This window comes from Hyla sarda, chromosome 3, assembly GCF_029499605.1.
Source record: "Hyla sarda isolate aHylSar1 chromosome 3, aHylSar1.hap1, whole genome shotgun sequence".
NCBI classification, from domain to species: Eukaryota; Metazoa; Chordata; class Amphibia; order Anura; family Hylidae; genus Hyla; species Hyla sarda.
In genome coordinates this window covers 315,264,299-315,287,874 of record NC_079191.1, presented here as the reverse complement: position 1 = coordinate 315,287,874, position 23,576 = coordinate 315,264,299, and the positions used below count along the sequence as shown (strand labels likewise).

At 42.3% G+C, this 23,576-nt stretch overlaps 1 protein-coding gene across 1 annotated transcript in view; it reads right to left on the bottom strand.

Moving 5' to 3' along the window:
- The window catches only part of TULP4 (TUB like protein 4), a 237,499-nt gene that overhangs the window by 165,585 nt on the left and 48,338 nt on the right, over positions 1–23,576 (bottom strand). Inside the window, exon 2 of the mRNA XM_056567101.1 lies at positions 8,930–11,005. Within this exon, the coding sequence (XP_056423076.1) occupies positions 8,930–9,181 (252 nt within the window). The 5' untranslated portion in view covers positions 9,182–11,005. The remainder of the gene's footprint in view (positions 1–8,929; positions 11,006–23,576) is intronic.

Below are 23,576 nucleotides of genomic sequence, written 5' to 3'. Positions count from 1 at the left end.
GATCGGGGTCCCCAGCACCAGGGGTGCACGTCCCGCACCCGCTCACGTCCTCCGGAAGAGGGGCGGAGCGGGTGCGGGAGTGACACCCGCAGCAGGCGCCCTGATTGGTCGGCCGGTAATCCGGCCGACGAATCAGGGCGATCGTGAGGTGGCACCAGTGCCACCTCACCCTTGCTGGCTATGGCTGTTCGGGGCCGTCTCTGACGGCCCCGATCAGCCAGTAATTCCGGGTCACCGGGTCACTGGAGACCCGATTGACCTGGAATCGCCGCAGATCGCTGGACTGAATTGTCCAGCGATCTGCGGCCATCGCCGACATGGGGGGGCATAATGACCCCCCTGGGCGATATGCCGCGATGCCTGCTGAACGATTTCAGCAGGCATCGGGCACCGGCTCCCCTCCGGCTAGCGGCAGGGGGCCGGGAAAGGACAGGACGTACTCCTACGTCCTCGGTCCTTAAGGACTCGGAAACGGGGGCGTAGGAGTACGTCCATTGTCCTTAAGGGGTTAAAGGGGTACTCCGGTGAAAACCTTTTTTCTTTTAAATCAACTGGTGGCAGAAAGTTAAACATATTTGTAAATTACTTCTATTAAAAAATCTTAATCCTTCCTGTACTTATTAGCTGCTGAATACTACAGAGGAAATTCTTTTCTTTTTGGAATGCTCTCTGATGACATCACGAGCACAGTTCTCTCTGCTGACGTTATAACAATAATAATAATAATAATGCTTTATTTATTGTTGTCCTTAGTGGGATTTGAACCCAAGTCCCCAGCACTGCAAGGCACCAGTGCTAACCACTGAGCCACCATGCTGCCCTTAGCATACATCTGCTATGCATGGTTGCTAAAATGGACAGATGTCAGCAGAGAGCACTGTGCTTGTGATGTCATCAGTGTTCCAAAAAGAAAGGAATTTCCTCTGTAGCATTCAGCAGCTAAGTAGTACTGGAAGGATTAAGATTTTTTAATAAAAATTATTTACAAATATGTTTATCTTTCTGCCACCAGTTGATTTAAAAGAAAAAAGGTTTTCACCGGAGTACCCCTTTAACATAATATTTGGTTGCACACCCTTTGGAAAAAATTACTGAAATCAGTGGCTTCCTATAACCATCAATAAGCTTCTTACACCTCTCAGCCGGAATGTTGGACCACTCTTCCTTTGCAAACTGCTCACGTCTCTCTTATTGGAAGGGCGCCTTTTCCCAACAGCAATTTTAAAGTTTTTTAGTTTTTGCATTTTTTCCCTCCTTACCTTTAAAAAACCATAACCCTTTCAATTTGCCACCTAAAAATCCATATTATGGCTTATTTTTTGTCCCACCAATTCTACTTTGCTGTACTTCTTGAAAAAAATCATAACTACATGCAGGAAAATGTATAAGTTTAAAAATGTCCTCTTCTGACCCCTATAACTTTTTCATTTTTCCAGATATGGGGATGTGTGAGGGCTAATTTTTTGCACCGTGATCTGAAGTTTTTATCGGTATCATTTTTGTTTTGATCACACTTTTTTTTATCGCTTTGGTATAAAAAGTGACCAAAAATACGCTATTTTGGACTTTGGAATTTTTTTTTACGTGTATGCCATTGACCGTGCAGTTTAATTAATGATATATTTTTATAGTTTGGACATTTACGCACGCGGCGATACCACATATGTTTGTATTTATTTACATAGTTTTTTTATGGGAAAAGGGGGGTGATTCTGACTTATTAGGGAAGGGTTAAATCACATTTATTAACACTTTTCTTTTGCAATGTTATAGAACCCGACCCGATATGATGCCTGCGTCGTTAAGGAGTTAAGATCTCTCCACAGGTGTTCAATGGGATTTAGATCTGGACTCATTGCTGGCCACTTCAGAACTCTCCAGCTCTTTGTTGCCATCCATTTCTTGGTGCTTTTTGACATATGTTTGGGGTCATTGTCCTGCTGGAAGACCCAAAATCTCGGACCCAAACCCAGCTTTCTGACACTGGGCTGTACAGTGCAACCCAAAATCCGTTGGTAATCCTCAGATTTCATGATGCCTTGCACACATTCAAGGCACCCAGTGCCAGAGCCAGTGCCAGCAAAACAACCCCAAATCATCATTGAACCTCCACTATATTTCACTGTAGATACTGTGTTCTTTTCTTTGTAGGACTCATTCCGTTTTCGGTAAACAGTAGAATGATGTGCTTTACCAAAAAGCTCTATCTTGGTCTCATCTGTCCACAAGACATTTTCCCAGAAGGATTTTGGCTTACTAAAGTTCATTTTGGCAAAATGTAGTCTTGCTTTTTTATGTCTCTGTGTCAGCAGTGGGGACCTCCTGGGTCTCCTACCATAGTGTTTCATTTCATTTAAATGTCGATGGATAGTTCGCGCTAACACTGATGCTCCCTGAGCCTGCAGGACAGCTTGAATATCTTTGGAACTTGTTTGGGGCTGCTTATCCACCATCCGGACTATCCTGCGTTGACACCTTTCATAAATTTTTCTTTACTGTCAACGCCCAGGAAGATTAGCTACTTTGCCACGGGTTGCAAGCTTCTTGATAATGTTGCGCACTGTGGACAAAGGCAAATCTAGATCTCTGGAGAGGGACTTGTAACCTTGCGATTGTTGATTATTTTCCACAATTTTGGTTCTCAAGTCCTCAGTTCTCTTCTCCTATTTCTGTGGTCCATGCTTAGTGTTGCACACACAGACACACAATGCAAAGACTAAGTGAATTTCTCTCCTTTTTATCTGCATTCAGGTGTGATTTGTATATTGCCCACACCTTTTACTTGCCCCAGGTGAGTTTAAAGGAGCATCACATTCTTAAGCCAATCTTATTTTTTCACAATTTTGAAAGGGTGCCAATAATTTTGTCCAGCCCATTTTTGGAGTTTGGTGTGACATTATGTCCAATTGGCTTTTTTCCTCCTTTTTTGGTTTAGTTTCAATACACACAAAGGGAATAAACATGTGTATAGCAAAACATGTGTTACTGCAATCCTTTTCTGTGAAAAATACTTCATCTTCTTGAAAAATTTCAGGAGTGCCAACATTTGTCACAGTTTTGGGAGTAATGTGCAGCAAAATGTGTACAGAAAAACGATATGTGAACATAGCCTAAAGCAGGGGTACTCAACAATTTTTAGTGAGGGTTCGCTTATCCAGGTCTGCTATCCGGTGAAGGTCCGAGCTGAACGCTAAGGCCTGGTTCACAAACAGCGGCCTCAGTGCCAACTGAAGCGCAGAGCAACTGAAAAGTAGAGGATGTATGACCTGAATACTGCCACACACTGTACCCCTGAATATAATACTGCCGCACAATGTAGCCTCTGAATATATTAATGCCACACACTGAGCCCTGGTAAATTACTGCCACACACTGAGCCTTGGTATATTACTGCCACACACTGAGCCCTGGTATATTACTGCCACACATTGTACCCCTGAAAATAATTCTGCCACACACTGTACACCCTGAATATAATACTGCCACACACTGGGCCCCTGGTATATTACTGACACATACTATGCCCCTGGTATATTACTGCCACATACTATGACCCTGGTATATTACTGGCACACACCATTACCCTGCAATATTACTGCTACACGCTATGCCCCCAAATACATTTTTGACAAACATTGTGTACCTTGTACTGACTAATTGTACCTGTGCCCCAAATAATTGATGCCACTGTGCTCCCAGAATTAATGATGCCACTGTGCCCCAGAGTTATTAATGCCACTGTGCCCCCAGAATGAATTATGCCACTGTGCCCCCAGAATTAAGGATGCCATTGTGCTGCACAAAACTAATGATGCCGCTGTGCCCCCAGAAATAGTGATGCCATTGTGCCCCCAGAATTAATGATGCCACTGTGCTGTGCAAAATTAATTATGCCACTGTGCCCCCAGAATTAATTAAGTAAAGGAAAAGTATCATGCAGAAAATGTATATCCTATTCAAAGGATACGGGTTAAGTTTTAGATGGCAGGGGTCTGACCACAGGGACCCCCGCGTTCTCCTGCACGGGACCCCGGAGCGTGTCAACTTCCACACAAAGCAGCAGCCGACACGCCCCCTTCATGTATCTCTATGGGAGTGCAAGAGATTTCAGCGGTCGGAACCCCCGTCATCTGACACTTATCTCCTATGCTTTGGATAGGGGATAAGTTTTTCTGCATGATACTTCTCCTTTAACACATTCCCTCCTCAGAGTTCACCTGGGTTGGTTACACCTATTCAGAGCTCACCTGTGGTGCTCACGTGTTTCCCTATATATAATAAAACTCTTTCTAAGAAAGACTATGTATGACTAAGAGTGTATGCAGACACCAGGAAAGGCGTCCCATGACTTTCCTTGTCCTGATGTCGTTTTTTAAACAATAAATTGTTGAAGATTGCACGATCTGTGCTGGACAATCTCTTCTTTTGCTATACCATGCTATTGTTGTTGCTCTTCACCAGTCTGAGACGCAGCGGGGAGTTGTGGGTAAGCTGGACATAGTTTGTTGTTTCTCTTAACACACATTTTATATATATATATATATATATATATATATATATATATATATATATTATATATACACACACACACACACACACACACACACATCCCCCCCCCATTCATCGTCACCTCGACCCCTTATCCATCATCAGTCACCTCCCCCATCCATCCAGTCACCCCGCCCCTCATCCATCCATCGTCACCTCGCCCCCCCCAATCAATCCATCTACCATCACCTCACCCCCATCCATGCATACACAGTAATCTCGCCCCCATCCATCCATCCAGTCACCTCACCCCCATCCATCAATCCATCGAGTCACCTCGCCCCCATCCATCCACAGTCACCTCGCTCCCCATCCATCCAGTCACCTTGCCCCCCCATCTATCCAGTCACCTTGCCCCCCATCCATCCACAGTCACCTCGCCCCCCCCCCCCCATCCATCCACAGTCACCTGGCGCCCCCCAGCAGTCCATCCATTCACAGTCTCCTCTCACACACATCCATCCTTCCATCCATGCACAAGTTTCCTCACCCCTCTCCCCATCCATCCACAGTCTCCTCACCCCCCCCCCCCCCAACCCATTCATCCATCCATCCATGGTTCTTCACACACACATTCCCCAGCCTTCCATCCATGCATGGGTCTCCTCACCTCCTACCTCGGTGTTCAGCGGGACTGGAACAATGACTGAATGTGGAAATAACATTGCACCATCAGAGAAGGAGCAGCTTGCATGAGCATTACATCATACTGCTGGGTAGGGAATTAAAAATAAATAAATAAATAATTTAGGGTGATTCTTTAAAGGAGTACTGTAGTGAAATAAAACGTATCCCCTATCCAAAGTACAGGCATACACCTTTCTGGGTATGCCTTCCCAGAAAGGTGGAGGGGCCAAATTCTTAATTTTGTTTTATTTTTAACAATGAAAGTCAATGACCAAACAATGCAAAAATGTAGCATTTCTGCTCCGCAAAAGGCACAAAGAATGTTGAAACCAGGTTGGGTTTCCAGCTTTTGGCTTAAAGGGGTTATCCACCATAAGGTGATTTTAGTATGTACCTGGCAGACAGTAATGGACATGCTTAGGAAGGCTAAATGGCTATGTTGTGAGATTACCATAACACTGTGGCTAGCTTTTTGTGAACTGGTATTTCCTGTTTGACTTTTTCTTTTTTGCCTACAAATCCCATAATTCCATTTTCCTCCCTCCCCACACATTAGCTACCCCACCCATTGAAACATAAATGAGCTGCATCCAATCAAAAGACCTGTGGTATGCAATTAGGGTGCCTACAGCTGTTGCATTAGCTGCAGATTGGTCTCTCTCCCACCAAGCGATCACTCCACCCTTTGAAGCAGACAGCCTCCCTGTCATCAGCTGAGACAACAGTCATTTTGTATTACGGTTGTATTACTTTATTACGGTTTTGTTTGGGAGCTGTAACTATAGAGGCAACATTGTGATAGGATCACATCATTTGTAATCAAGAAAGTATTTCCCCCAAAGGTTTGCTAGAAAAAGCCCTTTCTGAATACACATTACAGGATAGGATTTCATTGTTTTTGGCTGTAAAATATACAGCTGGCCATACACCTAAGATAAATGTACAAACAACTCTTTCAACCAACAGTTCTCTCCCTTGACCTCTGTAAAAACATGCACATTCAGCTAGGCCAAATGTGCATGTCTATTCATAAGTTTAAGGGAGACTCTCTCCACTTCCACCAATGTTCACCATCAAAAGGCACTAAAGATACCCCCATACATTAAATCATTAGCAGGATTTACCAACTTGTGTCTATTGGTTATGGGCAGCTTCAGAATATCTTCAGTGTAAACTATTGTTAACTCCAAATTTTTACAAGCTAGATCCCAGCCCATAAACATTTAATGAGGCCTGATCTAAGGTACATGCAGTAGAATCTCCCAATAATGGACACTCAGAGAGGGGGGGGGGAAAAAAAAAAAAAAAATTCCACTATTGAGAGATGTCCCCCTACTGGGAAAAAAAAGGCATCTTTCTAAATGACCAAATACTGTACTTACTCCAGAGTGTAATTACCTATAACACACAATAAAAGCAATGTTACAGTAGAATCTCCCAGTGCTGTTTATTCACCCCTTATCACCACCTATACCATTTCAATCCCCCTCCCATCTGCCAATGTATTCCCCCTCTTAATCCCTCCAATGCCACTTCATCCCTCCCCCTTAAATCCCCTGTGTCAATGTATTCCCCGTGCCAAATCATCACCCTTACCCCTTGTGCCACATCACTTTTTCCCTTCCCACCTCCCCCTGTTGTTCTTCTTACCTGCCCAGCAGGCTCAGATGCAGGGCTCTCAGCAGGTTTGACACTCTCCTTCCGTCCACTGGGGACAAGGGGAAATGATGTGGCACAAGGGGTAATAAAGGGGGGTGGGGGGTGATTTGGCCCAGGGGAAATAAAGCGGCAAAAAGGCATCAGAGGAGGGGGTTGTCCAAAGATGTGGCCGGTAGACGTGCAGGAGACCGCTGTTTAAAACAGTGGTCTTCTGTGTTGAGGCTGCTGCAGGGGGGTGCAGTGGGAGCCCAGGTCCCTCACTGAGATATTGGCTTTGCCCCCCTGATGGCGGCCCTGTGTACAAGGTAGGGCCGGCACATAAGCCTGTTTGTCCCTTATTGGAAGTGTTTTGTCCTCTATTGGGTGTGTACGCCTCCGCTATTGGGAGTGTCCCCTATTCAGAGGGTGCAAATACATAAGTATGGGAATAAAAAACTGTCTGCTATTGGGAGGTGTCCCCTATTGGGAGATGTCCGCTAAGCAAAATGTTACAGTATATCACATATGCTAATCCTCATTTGCTATAAGAAATGCAATTCACCAGATTTCCATTCATAGATTTTAGATATTTATGGACATGCAAAATCCCACCATAAGCATTGATAGTATACTGTTCATATATTGCATCATTGTCATATGCACTGAATGAATGGTCTTATTTCTGAAGTTTAACTAAATGATAGGTCAGTGTTATTGTTATGAAAGAAGTCAAAGAGGCTGCTATTCTGCATTCTAGGTAAAGAGTAAAAGAAAGGCGACTGCACTGCTTTATCCAGTAAATGTAAATTTCCCAGTTTAAATCAAGGGCGGACTTGTTTATTATAAAAGAATAAAAGAACAATGGCTTTGTCCCTCTTCCTCTTTTTTTTCCCCACTTTACACCACTTTTCTACAGGACAGGTTGCCCCTATCCTGCGACCCCCGGGCAGGGCAGCTTCTTCGCAGTATATGATACCTCCTTTGATAGGGGTGATAGGCATATTTTTTCATGCACAAGGTGGGCAGCCATCTTAAAGAGGCTACAATCTGTGTGGACTCTTGTGTAGGGCCAATGGCCACTAGGGTCTATGCACATTGTAGTTTTAAAATACAAAAAAAAAATTATAATTATTTTAGGGGTTATTTTATTATTAAGTCGTTATATGAAACTTGATACACGAGGTGCAGTCCTCCAGTCTCCATTTTTTCTTTTGTATATAGATTCTGCATTCTAAGCAGAATCCAACACCACTTAAAGTGTGAAAACCCTTCAAAATGGCAACATGGTGGCTTAATGGTTAGCACTGTTGACTTGCAGCATTAGTGTCCTAGGTTCAAATACAACCAGGGCCCTCAAACACGTGGAAGACCTCACCGTCTTCCTACATAATACCTAGGAGAGTTTTCACAAAATATGGCACTGCTAGACTTCAAAGACTCCCCCCTGAATATCAGTCACTTTTTGCTTGACCCCAACAGACCCTCCATGATCATCTACTATTTGTTTCTCAACCATAATGAGTAAGGTTGCACCTTTCTGTTAGTGTGCTTTCCTTTTTTCCTCACTCTTCTCCTACCCCCCTACCCATTTCTAGCTTACTTTTTTTTATCTTGTCAATCTTTATTTTTCAAGATGCCCTTTATATTTATGTTCTTTATATACAAAAAAAAATAGGAATGTGGTGAAGATGGGCCCACTGCCTATCTTTTGTTTTACTCAGAAGGCTGTACATTGCTATACTTTGATGTTTTTATGGACTTCTGTACTATGTGTCATGGATCCATGGGCTTGAGCCCAAACTGAACCTACAACTGCGTGGAGTTGGGTACCTGTTTTTGCTCCCATGCTACAAAACGTACCCTTAAGTTTGACTGTGAGCCCAACAGAGACTGATGTGATAATATCTGTACAGTGCCGCAGGCTATGTCCGCAATATATGAATGAAAATAAATACACAAGAGACTTACAATTGAGGAGCTATCTACATTGCAGTATTAAAATAAAAAAAACTCAAACAACTATAAAATCATTATAAGAAAATGTATATATGATTCTACATGTATCTTTAATATGTAGAACACTAAAACTTACAGAATATGAAACAAAAACTCCTACCTCACTGTTGTGGCCTCGAAGGTTGAAGTTGGTTCTCTGAGGTGTGTTTCGGTCTCTTCTACAATGGCTCAGGGTGAATGTAACACCTACAACTCCTCTTCCATTACCTGTAGCTAGCCAGCCTTCCTCATAGTAGCGTCTTCGACACACCGGTTTCTCCTTCTCACTTTTTGGCACCCTTCCTTTCCAAGAAAGGCATAAAATGTTGGAATCACTGCAAAGAACAGGCCCATGCTCCACCGATGCGTACATGCTTACACAAAGTTCAGTTCTCAGTCCTCCTCAGAAATTTTTTTAAAAATAAATTAAGTTAATAAACCAAGTCATGTGCATTGAAATGCGAGCAAAGTTCTCAAAGGGTTAAAGCTGACCTTGAGTATGTTAAGTGGCCAGTGCCTATGAAAATCCTCTTAATGCATAGTAACAGTTATTCATGTACAAAACTACGGAAATTTGGCTTATAAAATTAACCAGCACTCTGGATTCTTGTCATGAAGGTTGTGTGGTTGATTTCCCTTTGGACAATCATGGTTTCTCGGCCCGCTTTCTGTTTCAGCTCGCAATGTGTCTGATCAGCAACTTACTACGCCAAAAAATTTATGCAGCCTGAGATTACAGTTCCAGGATAGTAATAGAGCCGTCCAATAACATCACAGACACGATTCCATAAAGTCGAGGATTGTAAAGGTTTCAAGTATTTAAGGCTTAAAGTACAGACACCGGATTCCTCTAGGTGAACAGCAAAACTACATTAACTCATATCGTTTTCTAACGGCAACTCACTTTCTGGCAGGTTCTTGCAGCCAACACATATTTGCATAAAAAGCAGAAGGAAAAGGCACACAAACTGTGCAAAGTAATTTCCAGGCCAACTTTTTTTTCCCAAACAGCTTTAGACAACATCCAGTTGTGCAAAAAATAAGACAAAACTGTTCAACTTCTAGTTCTCTACAGTGCAGCTATTGCAAACCTCATTTAGGTTGTCAGCTGACCACTGAAGAATGTTCAACCTGTGTGATCAGACATACTGACAGTCCAAAAAACAACAATCCTTACTAGGTCCAACAAGAGAATTGTGTATAGGAAGTAGACACTGTCCCATGTTCACTCCAACCAGCTGATAGTACTGCTAGCTGGGAATTACCCTGCTCTTCCTAAAACGCTGATACGTGAACAATGCATTCATTATCCTATTAGTCTGACTTCCTTTTTATTTTCTGTACAAGATAAACTTAATGACCAGATTAAGTGCAATATAATAATTCCAGTAAGTAGGAAAAAAAAAGAGCAAAAAAAATACAAAAAATAAAAATAAAGTGAAGTGGAGAAAAAAAAAAGAGACAAAAAGGTTTCCTTTGCACAGAATTGTTTTATCTTTTGCTTTATCTCCCAAGCATTACAAGTAGTTACTGGAGAATTGCAACTTCAAGCCTCTGGTCATTTGTAAGGTTGAAGCAGGAGAAAGTAGGCAAGAACCAGTCAACCGCCGCATTATAATTTAAATGGTATTTAAGTCATTTGAGGAAGTGAGAAGAGGTGAGCAAAAGAGGTGGAGGCAAAAAAGTGACTTAATTTCACGACCCAGTTCACACAGTGAAGTCTATTTGTCAAAAGAATGCCCATACTTTTCTTGCCTTATTTCTAACGTGTTCTCTTTCACACCATCAATACACATTAGACATTGCTATTCACTGGCCTTTGATGTCTCGAAGCATAGGCATTTCCTTTTTTTTTTTTTAATTATATGTTTTTTTACTGCTGCTTTGTAAAGTCAGCTATGATAATAAAGCTGGGGGGATTGGCGGGGGTCTTTCAAATTTCTGAATGGTTTTCTCTTTCAAAATCCAGCGTTACTTCCGTTATGCTGCTTTACGTTTTCAAGTTAGTATGGGGACAACACACCAGTCTACTCATCTGTAGTTGAGAATGACGGTGTAAATGGTTTGATGACTTAAGCGATGTGCATGGCTGTCTGCATGATGGCAACAACGGGAAGCAATAAAGGTGGTTTTGGCAGTGCTTCGCTGTAGGGAATTTGGAGGAGGTGCGTCAGACCAGGTGCAAACTTGTGGCTGCCTGCAAAAAGAAAAAAAAGGGAAAAAGACTCATTACAATAAAGTCAGTTTATTTACAGATAACGAACTGACCTACTTCCAGTATGTTGATAATTTTAGATCAAGCATTTAAATCAGGATACACATCTCTGCTGATAAGAATACAACACCAGCTATCTATCTGCATGTCATCCTAACACATTAAAGCCTTCAAACTCTCATCAATAGAATTACCTAACATTTAGGACACATGCATACAATGTACACAGATTTGGGACATATAAGACCTTTTTGGTCTCCAATAAAAGTTATGGCCTTTTTTGGGCTCTAATTTTAGGCAGTTTATGGCATCAGAATAAAACAAAATAAAGTAAAAACACCTGACACTTTATTTGAAAGCCATACAAATTTACATGTTTGTGTACATACTAGGGATCAACCGATTATCGGTATGGCCGATAATCACGATTTTGGGCATTATCGGTATCGGCAATTATCTTGCCAATAAGCCGATAATGCCCCGCACCGCGACCGCCACCCCCTCGACCCGCCGCACCGCACCCCCGACCCACCGCACCGCATCGCATCCCCCACCGTAGTGCTGGGCAGTATACCGGTATGGATTTTTGCCCATACCGCTATACCGGTCGGGCCCCTCTCCCACCCTCCGAGTCAATAAAAAAATTAAACTTACCCTTAATGGGGGTGGTCCGGGCCATCCATCCTTCCTTCCTGTAGTGTCCGGAGGCGTTCCGGGTGGTCCGGTCCGGGCTGTCCTTCTCCCACGGTCTTCTTCTCCACTCCGGGCAGGCTCCGGCCTAGTACGCTGCATAGACGCCGCTACGACGTGATGTCAGGTGCGTCGCTGCGCACGGGCGTCACTGCGCAGCGGCGTCTATGCAGCGTACTAGGCCGGAGCCTGCCCGGAGTGGAGAAGATGACCGCCGGAGAAGAAGAGCAGCCCGGACCGGACCACCCTCCACCCGGAACGCTCCCGGACACTACATGAACGATGGATGGATGGGCCGGACCACCCTGACAGGTAGGGGAGAGAAGCGGGTGGCGGCGGCGGCCTATGGCCCCGCAAAAGCCACTGCAGATCATTGATTTAAAGCGCCCGCTTTAAATCAATGATCTGCAGGGGGTTAAATAGCCGATAACTTATACCGGAATATCGGTATAAGTTATCAGCTATCGGCCCTAACCTGCACCGATTATCGGTATCGGTCCTAAAAAAACGATATCGGTCGATCCCTAGTACATACAACTATTTTACTATTGAGTACAAAAGTACAGAAAATTCATTAATACTGACTTCCTGGATGTATTTTGAGGCATAAAACTGAAATTTTTTTGTACATTTTATAGTCACAAAATTCCATATGCACAAAGCATTACGCCTTAAATTTGCTTTTCTATAACTATGCCAATTCATTGCTTTAATATACGGTATGTTTTCTAACAAACTAGAGGAGAGATTTACATATGATGCAGAATGAAAACGCTCAACCAACTAGATCATGCCTTCATTTACAAACCAAATCTTTTTATATAAATTTCCTGTTTGTTGATGTATCTAAAATAACAAAAAGTTGGTGAAATTCTGGCAGATTCTGGCTGCAGATCTATTTTAGATAACATGAAAAAAGCATACTGTTTTGTATTAGACTAATATTAGATTGTTTTACCCAACCAACAATATATTCAGAAAGTCTTCACACCCTTTAACTTTTTTCATATTATGTCGTGTTGCAGCATTTTGCCAAGATAAAAATAAATTCAATCGTAATGATAAAATGAAAACAGTATGTTAGAACTCTTTGCTAATTTTTGGGGAGAAAAACAAGAACTAAAAAAAAAATAGAATAAATTTAAAAAAAAAACTAAAAAGCTAAAAAGCTAAAAAGTGTTTACATGAGAAATCAGACCTTTTAAAGTAAGTTCACTTTGCTTTTTTTCCTTCTATGTAAAATATAGATTTTAGACACTTGAAAAGGAAAAAAATGTATACATCAAAGGATGCTAAAAATAGAGGATGCTGAATGCCATACACCAGAATCAGTTTCCCATTAACTTATATTAACCGGTTGCCGTCTAAGAACGAGCCTGCTTGTCCTACAATGGCAAGCAGTGTATGGCGCGGGCTCCTGACTCGAGCCTGCACCATACCGGCCGGCCCCCAGCTCCAGGTTCTATGGAACCACATTGATCTGTATGAGGAATCTGTTGATTCCTCCTAAAAGTCCCCTAAGGGGACTAAAAGTGGAAAAAAAGACAAAAAAAAAAAAAAAGTTGAATAAAAAGTTAAAAAAATAAAAATAAAAAAAAACACACCCATTAACCCATTCCATATTAAAGGTTTGAATCACCCCATTTTCCAAATTCCATATAAAAAATATGTAAACATAATAAAAATAAACCATGTGGTATCGCGTGCGTAAATGTCCGAACTATAAAAATTAAATGTTAATTAAACCTCACGGTCAACGGCGTACATGTAAAATAATGCCAAAGTCCAGAACTGCGTATTTTTGGTCACTTTGTATACCATAAATTTTTTTTTTTATAAAAAGCGATCAAAAAGTCCCATCAAAACAAAAAAGGTACAGATAAAAACTTCAGATCATGGCGCTAAAAATGGGCCTTCATACATCCCTGTATATGGAAAAATAAAGTTATGGTCAGAAGATGACAATTTTACACATACTAATTTTGGTGCATATAGTTATAATTTTTTTTTAGTAAAACAAAATAAAACCTATATAAATTAGATATCCTTGTAACCGTATGGACCTACAGAATAAAGATAAGGTGTCATTTTTACTGAAAAGTGCACTGTATGCAATCAGAAGCCCCCCCAAAGTTACAAAATTGTGTGCGGAGGGGGGGGTTCCTATTTTGCCCCACAAATATTTTTTGTCTGGTTTTGCCGTAAATTTTGTGGTGAAATGATTGATGTCATTATAAAGTACAGTTGGTGGCGCAAAAAAAAAAAGCCCTCATGGGTCTGTATGTGCAAAATTGAAAGAGTTATGATTTTTAGAAGGTGACGAGGAAAAAACAAAAGTGCAAAAGCGGAAAAACCCTGCGACCTTAAGGGGTTAAAAAAATGCACTGTAAACAGACATTTTTGGCATAAACAATAGCATAGTTGACTACATTTTGCATACACCAAAATAAAACATTCAATAACTGTAAGGCAGTGACTACAGCCTCCAGGTTTCTTGGGTATAAAGTCACAAGGTTTGCACTCCAGAAATGTTTGATTGGGTTCAAGTTAGGGCTCTGGCTGGGGCACTCAAGGACATTCACAGAGTCCTCCCTAAGCCACTCCTGTGATGTCTTAACTGTGTGCCTAGGGTCTTGTTGGAAGCTGAATTTGAGGTCCAGAGAACTCTGGATCAGGTTTGTATTAAGAATCACTCTATACTGCTCCAATCAGCTTTTTCTCAACCCTGACCAGTCTCCCAGTCCAAGCCACTTAAAGGGGTTATCCACCATAAGGTGATTTTAGTATGTACCTGGCAGGCAGTAATGGACATGCTTAGGAAGGATCTGCACTAGTCTTGGGGCTAAATGGCTATGTTGTGAGATTACCATAACACTGTGAAACAGGAAATACCAGTTCACAAAAAGCTAGCCAGTTTTCTTTTTTTGAATACAAATCTCATAATTCCATTTTCCTCCCTCCCACACATCAGCCACCACACCCATTGAAACATAAATGAGCTGCATCCATTCAGAAGACCTGTGGTTTTCAATCATTGTGCCTGTGCGCATTAGTTGCAGATAGATCTCTGTCCCACCAAGCGATCCCTACACCCATTGAAGCAGACAGGCTCCCTGTCATCAGCTGACTAGTGAGGTCAGGTCTCGGTCGCATTGCAACCTGGGAAAAATCTGAGACTACAGTAATTTTGTACGCTGATAAAAATAAATATTGGGGTGAAAATCACATTGTGAGAAAACCGTACACACAGGTACAGACACTATATTATGAACTACACTAACTTACAGCCCCTGTAGCATAGTCAAATAAAAAAAATTCCTGGAATACCCCTTTAACAACCCACAGCATGATGCTGCCACCACCACGCTTCACTGTAGGGATGGTATTGGGCAGATGATGAACAGTGTCTGGTTTCCTTAATCCTCCAGACATGACAGAAATTAGAATTAGAGGCCAAAAAATCCAATTTAGATTTTATCAGACCAGAGTAGAGTATTTTGTTTCGTACAATCTGAAATTCCTTTATGTGCTTTTTTGCAACCTCCAGGCAGGCTTCCATGTGTTGTTTACTTACGAGGGGCTTCTTAGTGGCCACTCTGCCATAAAGCCCAGATTGGTGAAGTGGTTCAGTGATCCAAAGATAACAATTTATCATTGGAAAGAGAGTTTTGAAGTAATTTTGTTTGTTTTGGCTTCGCTTAAGTGTGACACATTTATCATACTATCAAGGACGATAAATTTGATAAAATTGGCGTACATAACCAAAAAACAATAAATCCCTTCAGAACACCATTTTGCATGATTCCTCATCTCCTCTGTGACTTTTCTGCACAGAAAGCCTCAGTTACGACTCTTTGGGAGACATTTTTAAAGTGCCCCCAAAGGATGTTTTATAAGCAAGGCCTGATCTGGCTTAGGTTTGTGACTTATTGGAGGGGTTTGCAACTTTTTATGCCTAAAAGCTCTGGATGCAATAATAAATCCTTCATGATCTTTGAAACTCTGACTAGTATACAGAAAAAAAAAGAAAAATCAAAAACATGTATTTGTTAAATAAATACCAGAGCAGCATATAGAGGACAGAAGCCATACATTGGCTTCCGTCATCCAGCGGTAAAAACGGATGAAAAGAGTGAATTGGCTTCTGTTAAATGTTACTTTTGCCATAAGTCGGTCTCTTCTGACTGCTGGTGCCTGTGGCAAGCCAACAAAAGATCCCTGTAACAGCTGCTCACATAACACTAAATACAGTCAGTTACATCTAGTGCCATAGTACGTAGACAGGAGCACTGTCACATTGATCAGTGACCTCTATGACAGCGTGCGTTCAACCCACTTATCAGTACACAAAAACTGCTTTCCCAAAAGATGTGAGGATGAGTGACTACTGTCTACCAAATAGTAGCTGGATTTCTTTTCTTTTTAAAACAAAATAATTATAGGGGTATTACAGTCTTAAAATGTGATGGCATTTGACTAGGATATGTGATATGATTTGTGGGGGTCCAACCTCAGGGACCCCAGAGATATTTAAAGAAAAATTTTTTTGGGATATACTTTATTATTATCTTGTATGTATCTGCTTTTCCTTTTTTCCCAGGTCTGCCTAGGAATTAGGTTAGAAAATAAAAGTCCCTTTTTTCCACCCAGAAATTGCGCTACTGTTGTCCATGGACATTGCAATCACCCCTTTCTTTAACCCCTTAATGACCCATTAAACATCATGGAGACGTTAAAGGAAAACTGTCAGATATATCCAGTGCGGGAGACTCTGATTAAAACGAGCCCTACCTTACAGGATCCGCCCGGCCGTTCACCCTGCAATAGTAGTTTTATTCTATGTATATATCTTGCTGTAACAGGCACGGGCGGGGTTTCTGCAGATTAACTGGCACTGACATCAGCGCTGCTTATGAATATTCATCCCCCTTCCCTCCAGTTCTCCCTCTCTTCGCCACTCCTAACTGGAGGGAGGGGGGATGAATATTCATAAGCGGTGCTGACGTCAGTGCCAGTTAACCTGCAGAAGCCTCGCCCATGCCAGTTACAGCAAGATTTACACATAGAATAAAACTACAATTGCGGGCGAATGGCCGGGCAGATCCGGGCGAGGTAGGGCTAGTTTTAATCAGTGTCTCCTGCACTATCCACCAGTAGTGTAGATAGTGCGGGAGAAAATATCTGACAGTTTACCTTTAAAGGGGTACTCCGGTGGAATTATTATTTTTTTTTTAAATCAACTGGTGCCAGAAACTTTAACCGATTTTTTTAATTACTTCTGTTAACAAATCTTAATCCTTCCAGTACTTATCAGCTGCTGTATACTCCAGAGGAAGTTGAGTAGTTATTTTTAGTCTGACCACAGTGCTCTCTGCTGACACCTCTGTCCATGTCAGGAACTGTCCAGAGCAGAAGAGGTTTGCGGTGGGGATTTGCTCCTACTCTGGATAGTTCCTGACATGGACAGGGGTGTCAGCAGAGAGCACTGTGGTCAGACAGAAAAGAAATGGAAAAAAGAGAAGAACTTCCTCTGTAGTATATAGCAGATTATAAGTACTGGAAAGATTTAGATTTTTAAATAGAAGTAATTTACAAATCGGTTTAACTTTCTGGACCCCTGTTGATTAAAAAAGAAAATAATAATATATGTTTTCCACTCGAGTACCCCTCTAACATGTTAACGACCACGTCCAGGGGGGATGCACGTTCCCGTACCAGGATGTGGATACACGTCCATGGCTCTCGTGGGTACTGCCCAGTTTACCCACAAGATCGCGGCAGGGACTCGGCTGTATCACACAGCCGAGACCCTGCCGCACTGACGAGACAAAAGTAAACTTTGGTCCCGGCAGTTTAACCCTTACAGCCACGGTCGGAAGTGACCTCGGGCTATAAGTGTTTTGACAGAGGGAGCTCCCTCTGTCTCCCCTGCAGCACCCTGCAACGCGATCGCGGGGTGCTGCGTGTAATCCCCGGAAGGCGGGGGCCTGCCACACTACCGGGATCAAAGTAAACGTCGGTCCTGGCAGTTTAACCCTTACAGTCACGGTCAGAAGCAACCGCGAGCTGTATGGAGTTTGACAGAAGGAAGAGGCTCCCTCTGTCTCTCTCCTGCAACTCCCCGCAATGATCACCCAGGGTGCTGCTAGTTACCTGGGCAGCTGGGGGTCTTACAAACACCCCCAGGTCTGCCCCAGTAACTGCCTGTCAGGATGTGCCAGAGGCATGTCCTGATATGCTGCCTGCCAGTGCTAAACTGGCAGGCAGCAAATTACTGCAATGCTTTGGAGTACTAAGTATTCCAAAGCATTAAAAAAAAAAAACCGTAAAACAAATGTTAGAGGTATCCGTCAGCATCACATAAAAAAAAAAGTAATGCTGACGTAAACTGTAGCAGCTCCATTCATCTCTGAATGGCATCCTTTTTTGACATGACAACAGACACCTATACTGTAGAAATGCAGTATGGATGGGGAGTATCACCCAACCAATCCCCCCTCCTCCCCCTCTAACAAAATAAACCAGTTTTTTTTTTTTTGCCCAGTGATGGATATAATCACCATGAGCGGATGCTTATTCCCACAACATGACGGCTATATCCATTATGAACTTTAACTGTCACAGACTGCTGTACGTGTCACTGTTAGCCGACCAAGGAGCGATCAGAGCGGTCCTTGGTCCAGCTAATACATATTTCTTTCTGAGACAAAAATATTGCAGTCCACATGGGGTCACTTGTGGGGTTGTGGTATTGTTCTGCCAGCTCCAATCCTTTGCAGGCATGGAGTGGGGTCTATAATTCATATAATGATGCTCTGAAAGCTGCAAAAGGGGGCACATCTCCTTCTTGGTCCTACCAGGCGGTCAGGCAAGCAAATATGGCCTAAGTGGGGGTACTGGCCAGCCCGGAACGAACAGCATGATAAAATATGGGGCACATTTCCTCCATTTCAGAAGCGACTTACCAAATGATGTCCCACAAATAAAGAATTTGTGGGGTAAAAAAAAGCTAACTGCTATTTTTTTCCACTGACTTTGAAATTATTCTAGCCACACAATAAGGGCTCAACGTACTCACTTTTGCCCTAGGTGAATACTTTAGGGGTGTAGTTTCGAAAATGGGGTCACTTCTGGGGGTGCGGTATTGTTCTGACAGCTAGAATGCTTTGCAAGATGAAGTACGGCCTATAATTTGTATTATGATATCCTGAAAGCCAAATGGCGCTCCTCTCCTTTTGGGTCCCACCATGTGGCCGTGCAACCAAATATGGCCTAAGCGGGGGTCTTACCGAACACGGGACGGACAGAGTAATAAAATATGGGGAGCATTTTCTCCTTTTCAGACGCAATGTACAAAAAATATGTCCCACAAATGATGCATTTGTGGAAAAAAAAACAAATTAACATTTTTCCACTGATTTTGCAACCATTCCAGCCACACAAAAGGACTCAAAGTACTCCCTTTTGGTCTAGGTGAATTCTTTAGGGGGTGTAGTTTCCAAAATGGGGTCACTGGTGGGGATTTTGAAAGGTTCTGGCAGCTAAAACCCTTTGCAGGCATTAAGTGCGGCCTATAATCCATTCGGCCTAAAATGATGCCCTGAAAGCCAAATGAGCTCCTCTCCTTCTGGGTCCTACCACGCGGCCAAGGAACCAAATATGGCCTAAGCGGGGGTATTTCCAAACACGGGCCGAGCAGCTCAATAAAATATAGGGTGTATTTCTTTCAATATCAGAAGCGATATACAAAAATATGTCCCACAAATAATTCCTGCCAAAAAAAAAAAAAGTGTTAAAATACCTCACTGTACCCCCTAGCAAATACCTTGAGGGGTCTAGTTTTAAAAATGGGGTCATATGTTCTACCACCTTCAAGTTTCTGCAAAACTTGCATTGCACATAAAAGATGTACGTTTTAAATTTTCTAAAAGTATAAGTTTCATAAACTATTTGCTCAGTAAGAATATAAGCAACCTATTAGTGTTAAAATATCTTTTATTTCATGATTTTTTGCATTGTAAAAAGAATTATAAATAAATAAACTGCAAATGATATCGGCCTACTTATAATATGCACATGAAGTACAACTTGTGACAAAAAAAACAATTTCAGAATTATCAGGATTGGCAAAATGTTACCAGAGTTATTCTCTAATAAAGTCATATATCCTCGATTTGAAAAAACAGGCCTGGTCTTTAACCCCTTAAGGACCAAGGACGTACCGGTACGTCCTTGGTCCTGCTCTTCTGATATAACGCGGGGTTACACAGTAACCCCGCGTCATATCACGGCGGGCCCGGCTTCATAGTGAAGCCGGGACCCGCCTCTAATAGCGCGCAGCGCCGATCGCTGCGCCACGCGCTATTAACCCTTTAGCCGCGCGCTCAGAGCTGAGCCGCGCGGCTAAAAGTGAAAGTTCCCGGCTAGCTCAGTCGGGCTGTTCGGGATAGCCGCGGCTAATCGCGGCATCCCGAACAGCTGACAGGACAGCGGGAGGGCCCCTTCCTGCCTCCTCGCTGTCCGATCGCCGAATGACTGCTCAGTGCCTGAGATCCAGGCCTGAGCAGTCATGCGGCAGAATCGTTGATCACTGTTTTCTTATGAGAAACCAGTGATCAACATAGAAGATCAGTGTGTGCAGTGTTATAGGTCCCTATGGGACCTATAACACTGCAAAAAAAAAGTGAAAAAAAAAAGTGAATAAAGATCATTTAACTCCTCCCCTATTAAAAGTTTGAATCACCCCCCTTTTCCAATAAAAAAAAAAACACAGTGTAAATAAAAATAAACATATATGGTATCACCGCGTGCGTAAATGTCCGAATTATAAAAATATATCATTAATTAAACCGCTCGGTCAATGGCGTGCGCGCAAAAAAATTTCAAAGTCCAAAATAGTGCATTTTTGGTCACTTTTTATATCATTTAAAAATGAATCAATAAGTCCTATCAATGCAAAAATGGTACCGTTAAAAACTTCAGATCACGGCGCAAAAAATGAGCCCTCATACCGCCCCATACACGGAAAAAAAAAAAAGTTATAGGGGTCAGAAGATGACAATTTTAAACGTATTAATTTTCCTGCATGTAGTTATGATTTTTTCCAGAAGTCCGACAAAATCAAACCTATATAAGTAGGGTATCATTTTAATCCTATGGACCTACAGAATAAATATCAGGTGTCATTTTTACCGAAAAATGTACTACGTAGAAACGGAAGCCCCCAAAAGTTACAAAACAGCGTTTTTTTTTCAATTTTGTTGCACAATGATTTTTTTCCCCGCTTCACCGTAGATTTTTGGGCAAAATGACTGACGTAATTACAAAGTAGAATTGGTGGCGCAAAAAATAAGCCATCATATGGATTTTTAGGTGCAAATTTGAAAGAGTTATGATTTTTTAAAGGGAAGGAGCAAAAAACGAAAATGCAAAAACGGAAAAAACCCCGGTCCTTAACCCCTTAAGGACCGGAGGTTTTTCCGTTTTTGCATTTTCGTTTTTTGCTCCTTGCCTTTAAAAAATCATAACTCTTTCAAATTTACACCTAAAAATCCATATGATGGCTTATTTTTTGCGCCACCAATTCTACTTTGTAATGACGTCAGTCATTTTGCCCAAAAATCTATGGTGAAGCGGGAAAAAAAATCATTGTGCGACAAAATTTAAAAAAAAACGCTGTTTTGTAACTTTTGGGGGCTTCCGTTTCTACGTAGTACATTTTTCGGTAAAAATGACACCTGATATGTATTCTGTAGGTCCATACGATTAAAATGATACCCTACTTATATAGGTTTGATTTTGTCGGACTTCTGGAAAAAATCATAACTACATGCAGGAAAATTAATACGTTTAAAATTGTCATCTTCTGACCCCTATAACTTTTTTATTTTTCCGTGTATGGGGCGGTATGAGGGCTCATTTTTTGCGCCGTGATCTGAAGTTTTTAACGGTACCATTTTTGCATTGATAGGACTTATTGATCGCTTTTTATTCATTTTTTCATGATATAAAAAGTGACCAAAAATGCACTATTTTGGACTTTGGAATTTTTTTGCGCGCACGCCATTGACCGTGCGGTTTAATTAACGATATTTTTTTATAATTCGGACATTTCCGCACGCGGCGATACCATTTATGTTTATTTTTATTTTTATTTACACTGTGTTTTTTCTTTTATGGGAAAAGGGGGGTGATTCAAACTTTTAATAGGGAAGGGGTTAAATGATGTTTATTCACTTTTTTTTTGCAGTGTTATAGGTCCCATAGGGACCTATAACACTGCACACACTGATCTTTTACATTGATCACTGGTTTCTCATAAGAAACCAGTGATCGATGATTCTGCCGCATGACTGCTCATGCCTGGATCTCAGGCACTGAGCAGTCATTCGGCGATCGGACAGCGAGGAGGCAGGTAGGGGCCCTCCCGCTGTCCTGTCAGCTGTTCGGGATGCCGCGATTTCACCGCGGCTATCCCGAACAGCCCACTGAGCTAGCCGGCATGCTTTCGGTTTCACTTTAGACGCGGCGTTCAACTTTGAACGCCGCGTCTAAAGGGTTAATAGCGCGCGGCACAGCGATCAATGCCGCGCGCTATTAGCCACGGGTCCCGGCCGTTGTTAGAGGCCGGGCCCGAACCGCTATGACGCGGGGCCACGCCGTGGCCCCGCGTTATAGATCGGGAGTGGACACATGACGTTCCAGTACGTCATGTGTCCTTAAGGGGTTAAGGGGTTAAATGGGCACTGTCAGATATAAAAACTTTTGATATGTTGTAAAGCATGCAAAACCAATATGTTTTGTAATTGCTTTCATTAGAATATTTTCAGTATTTCATACTGAAAAAGCCAGTCAGAAATCTGCCCCCCACCTCCTGGGATGCATTCCACTCCTGCTGTGTACACTGCTGTGTTACTACCTCATGGACCCACTTCATGATTAACAGCAAGCTGCTCTGCTCTCATAGTTACATAGTTAGTACGGTTGAAAAAAGACATACGTCCATCAAGTTCAACCAGGGAATTGAAAGGTAGGGGTGTGGCGCGATATTGGGGAAGGGATAGGATTTTATATTTCTTCATAAGCATTAATGTTATGTTGTTCCAGGAATGTATCTAATCCTGTTTTAAAGCTGTTAATTTTTCCTGCTGTGACCAGTTCCTGAGGTAGACTGTTCCATAAGTTCACAGTTCTCATGGTAAAGAAGGCGTGTCGCCCCTTGAGACTAAACTTTTTCTCCTCCAGACGGAGGGAGTGCCCCCTCGTCCTTTGGGGGGGGGGGGGGTTTAACCTGGAACAGTTTTTCTCCATATTTTTTGTATGGGCCATTAATATACTTCTATACATTTACCATATCCCCCCTTAAACGTCTCATCTGAAGACTAAACAATTGTAACTCCTTTAATTGCTCCTCATACCCCATATTAGTTTAGTCGCACGGCTCTGCACCCTTTCAAGCTCCACAGTGTCCCTTTTATGGACTGGTGTCCAAAACTGAACAGCATATTCCAGGTGAGGCAGTACCAATGCTTTATAAAGGGGGAGTATTATGTCCCTGTCCCTCGAGTCCATGCCTCTTTATATACATGACAATATCCTGCCGGCCTTGAAAGCAGAAGCCTGACATTGCATGCTCTCAACTCAATCTCTGCCTGTGTTTACTTGTCTGCCCTGTGAAGAAAAGGTGAGGGAGAGGAGCAGGAACACACTGCAGCTGGGCTCTCACTGACTGTCTGCTTGTGTGAAGAGAAGGGGGAGAGGGGCAGAAACACACTGCAGCCTGTGAATACATAGAGGATTTATTTGTTTAAAAAGTAAGTGTCCCTGCATGTATGTGAATGGATATATATGTATGTGTGTATAT